This window comes from Leopardus geoffroyi, chromosome A3, assembly GCF_018350155.1.
Source record: "Leopardus geoffroyi isolate Oge1 chromosome A3, O.geoffroyi_Oge1_pat1.0, whole genome shotgun sequence".
Taxonomy (NCBI): Eukaryota; Metazoa; Chordata; class Mammalia; order Carnivora; family Felidae; genus Leopardus; species Leopardus geoffroyi.
Window position 1 is genome coordinate 29,877,345 of NC_059336.1, and position 3,764 is coordinate 29,881,108.

The following is a 3,764-nucleotide window of genomic DNA, read 5'->3' on the forward strand; positions in this document are numbered from 1 at the left end:
GAATGAGTATCTCAGGGTCTACATCTGTAACTGTGGTCAAGGATCATAAGGAATGCGGCTCATGATTATTTGTTGGTCTGTGTGGCAGCACGGATGGGGGGACATGTAGTTAGGGTCTCGGTGGGATCCCTCTCCCACTCTGGCTGAAGGGCCCCCATGGGACCTGCTTAGCTTTTTCCTGGACAGAGAGTACCTGGCCCTCTCTCTGGTGTATCTGGGGTGATTTGCCACCCCCCCCCCACACACACACACACACACACACACACACACACACACACACACACGGCACAACCCTGAATGAAATAGTAGACTGGAAATCTGGGGTGTTGGGTGGGTCCCTGAAGCTGTGCCTCAGTCTCCTGGGATGTAAATGGGGATTGGAACTCCCTTGGCTCCTCCCCTTCGGCCTTTCTCGCGCTTCCCTCTGAGGCTCTCAACCTCTGTCTCTCCATCTCGGCTTCCTCTGTCCTCTCTCACTATCTTGTCCACTAATGTCTCTCTCCTCCTTGCCTTTACTTCTATGCCTCTGCGAGAGGATGCCCTACTCCCGGCTCTGGCTCTGCCCTCCCCCTCTCCGCCCCCCCCCCCCCCAGGTCGCCCGGTCCCTAGAACTCTGCAGAGCCAAGATCTCTTCCCTTAAAGATCCCGGACTAGTTGCGGCGGGTGAGGTGGGGGGGTCCGCGCCCCACCGTCTCTTCTGCCCCCCTCCTCACCCCTGGAGACGGAAACAGACACTCGCGGGTGCATTTTAAAAGGTTTATTTTCTGGACTGCGGGGGCGGGAGGGAGCGGGCGGCTCAGTAGACGCCGGGTGCTGCGGGCTCCGCGGGCTCGGGCGCCCCCGCCAGCTGCACCAGCCTCAGCAGCAGGGCGCCGGTCGACCCGTCCAGCTGGGTCCCGTTGCTCCGGTCGCTGGCGCGCGCGCGGCGGTGAAAACCAGCGCCCTCGCGACACTCGGGCTCGGTCACGCAGCTCTCTGTGGGGGGCACGGGCAGAGCGCGCCGCTGACCAACCCAGATCGACCAGCCGGGGTCCGCGGGACCCCGCCCACCCCGGGGCCACGCCCACCGGGACCTCCGGACTTGCCCCGCCTGGACCCCCGCCCCGACCCCGCCCGCCCCCGGGGCCGCGCCCACGGGAACCTCCGCACCGCCCCCACCTGGATCCCGGCCCCGCCCCGCCGCCCCCGGGCCGCCCCGGCAGCGCACCGTCGTTGCAGCAGATGCCCGCGGCGGCGCAGCGGCCCCCGCTCCCGCACGGCTTGTGGCCCGACTGGCAGGGCGACGGCAGGTAGTTCTCCTCCTGGCAGCGCAGCGCCTCGGCAGTGCCCACGAAGCAGCCCAGCTCGTCGCCGCAGCAGATGCTGGGCCCGAAGCAGCGCCCTTTGCCCTCGGGGCCGCAGGGGAGGCACTGGCGGGAGGGCGGGGGGCGGGGGGTGAGCGCGGGCCCTGCGAGGCCCGGGGTGTGCAAGGGCCGCGGTCACGGGCGGGGGCACACGTCCACTAAACCCCCTTGGTTTTCAGGTAACTGAGGATACCTCACTCAGTGACAGCCCTCAGCACCCTCCCTGTCCCACCCCACCCCACCCCCACCCCCGGGCTACACGGAAGACACCCTCCCTCTCAGCTCTGGAGCCATCAGTGGTGTGCACCCTTCTCAGCTGCCCACCGCCCTTCCCATAACTCAGACCTTCTCCCGCGCCCTCACTCAAACTTGATCTTCAGCACCCACGCGCCTAGAAGAGAGCGTCATGCCATGCCCAGAACACTTCCAGGCCCTTCCTCCCCTTTCCTGTCCCATCGCAGCAAGCTGGTGGGCCTCTCTGGGCCCTGACCTCTGCTCACCTCTGTGGACTGTGGGTGAAAGGAGCCGGAGACCCAGGGAGAGCATGAGGCCCCTTGGTGACTCAGGCTTCCAAAGGTGCCAAGCAGAGAGAAGGGTAGTCTGTGGGGGCTGCTCCCTATCCACTCTAGTTTGCTCAGTGGCTCAAAATTTAGCCACCTGTGACCTGGGCAGAACTGGGCATGCTGATTGGATTTCCTTCCAATGGAAATGGAAGGAAATGGATACAAGGGAATCTACTGGTCGTGCAGCACAGGAGAACTGGGCTAGGTACCCAGCAGAACTTCCTCGAAGGAAGTGGCACCCTCACTCGAATGAGCTCAGAGCAATGGCCAGCTTCTGTGTGAGGCTTGGGGGGGCCTGTGGCCAGCAGAGGCTGAAGGCTGGATGGGAAAGCCTCCAATCCTGGCTGGGACAGAGCCTGTCGGGGCTGCAAGGTCCCCATGGGCACAGAGAAGGCCTCGCTGTCCAGGTCTCATGGACCGGCCCCAAGCCCAGGTCTCATGGACCGGGGAAACAGCTGTCTTTCCTGCATCCCCTGCCTGGCTGGGGATAGTGTCTAGGAAGTCCTGTAGCTCGTCCTAGCCTGCCCGGCAGCCTGGCCCCCTCTGCCCAGCCATGTCAAGCCTCCCTTCTTCTGGGCCGGTCCCCTAAAGCCTTGCCTCCCCCATGACTTCCTTCCCTCCCAGCCCCTGCACTAGATGCCAGCCCTAGGGCTCTGCCCCCTCCATGCAGCCCTGAGATGGGCCACAGTCATACCTGTCTCAGCTCCAGGTCAGACATGGCCCTCTTGCCACCCCTCGGGCAGTTCTGGAAGTAGCAGGCGGAGGTGAAGGCCAGCAGGCCCAGGAAGCAGGCGGGTAGCATGGTGTCTGGCATCCTGGAGCAGGTGGGCACAGTGTGTGGGGCCGCTGTGCGGACTGTGCTGGGCTGCCTTCGCTCGCTGCCTATTTATGTCCGCAGGTGTTCCTGGGAGACGACGTGGCTGCCACCCCCCTCCCCAGTGGCTCCCCAGGAGCCCACGGCCTCCAGGTCCCAAACCGTCAGCAGTGATTCAGGCATCTGGGGACGCACGTGGACCTGTCTGTGGGGGCCTGTGGGGGAGGGGTGCCAGCCTCTGTGCTGTCATTGGCAGCCGTGTGGCTGCGATGTGACAGGAGCTGCAGTGACTGTAATTGTGGCTCTCTGGACCTGGGAAGAGGGACAGATGTGAGGGGGTCTCTAGGAGACCGTCCCCAATCTTTCCGGCAGCCCAGAAGAGGCTAGGGGCAGTGAGCCTGTGCCCAGACACGGCCCCCCGAGAAAGTGGTGAGGGAGGCCCGAGTGGCTGGTGTGTAAGGAGCAGGGTCAGGCCCCAGCCCAGGAGTGCTGGGACAGGGGACAGTCAGGTGTGTAGAACACCATGAGGATGGTTAGCCTTGTGAGAGGATAAATGACCAAGGACGGCACAGACCCAAGGTGGTGCAGACAGAGGGCTTTGCACCAGAAAAGGAAATGGCTGCCATGGACCAGGCAGAGGGACCAACATGGAATCCGGACTGACAGGGTGAGTGGATAGGCTCCCAGGGGAAGCTGGGGACACTCCCCCACACACACACCCCAAACACACACCCGGAGCAGGGTTCAGGGACTCAGAGGCTGGAGACCTCGAGGACAGCTTCTTGGCACGTTCCCATTACTCCCCTCTCAGGTGGGAATACGGAGGTAAGTGAGTTTCTGTGGAGGAAAGGAGAAATCCAAACCCAGTAAGGCTCAGAGGTGAGGGGCGAGCCACCTGCCCCAATCCCTACCCCTATAAGGAGCATATGGGGACCAGGGCAGGTACCATCTCAGGCTTTGGGTGGAAGTAGGGGCACGGAAGGTTTCTTGTTGGGGGATGGGAGGAGCCACAGCCAAATGAGCCCAGCCTGAGAAAGCAGATTT

The 3,764-nt window shown here is 63.5% G+C and overlaps 1 protein-coding gene across 1 annotated transcript; it reads right to left on the reverse strand.

Moving 5' to 3' along the window:
• Positions 1–742: 742 nt before the first annotated feature.
• LOC123580431 (arginine vasopressin) lies at positions 743–3,406 on the reverse strand. Its single transcript, XM_045445123.1, has 3 exons — positions 2,601–3,406; positions 1,208–1,409; positions 743–975 (listed from the first exon to the last, which is right to left on the reverse strand). Exons 1-3 carry the CDS (start codon positions 2,718–2,720, stop codon positions 797–799), a joined length of 501 nt encoding a protein of 166 aa, XP_045301079.1. The 5' UTR covers positions 2,721–3,406; the 3' UTR covers positions 743–796.
• Positions 3,407–3,764: the final 358 nt, after the last annotated feature.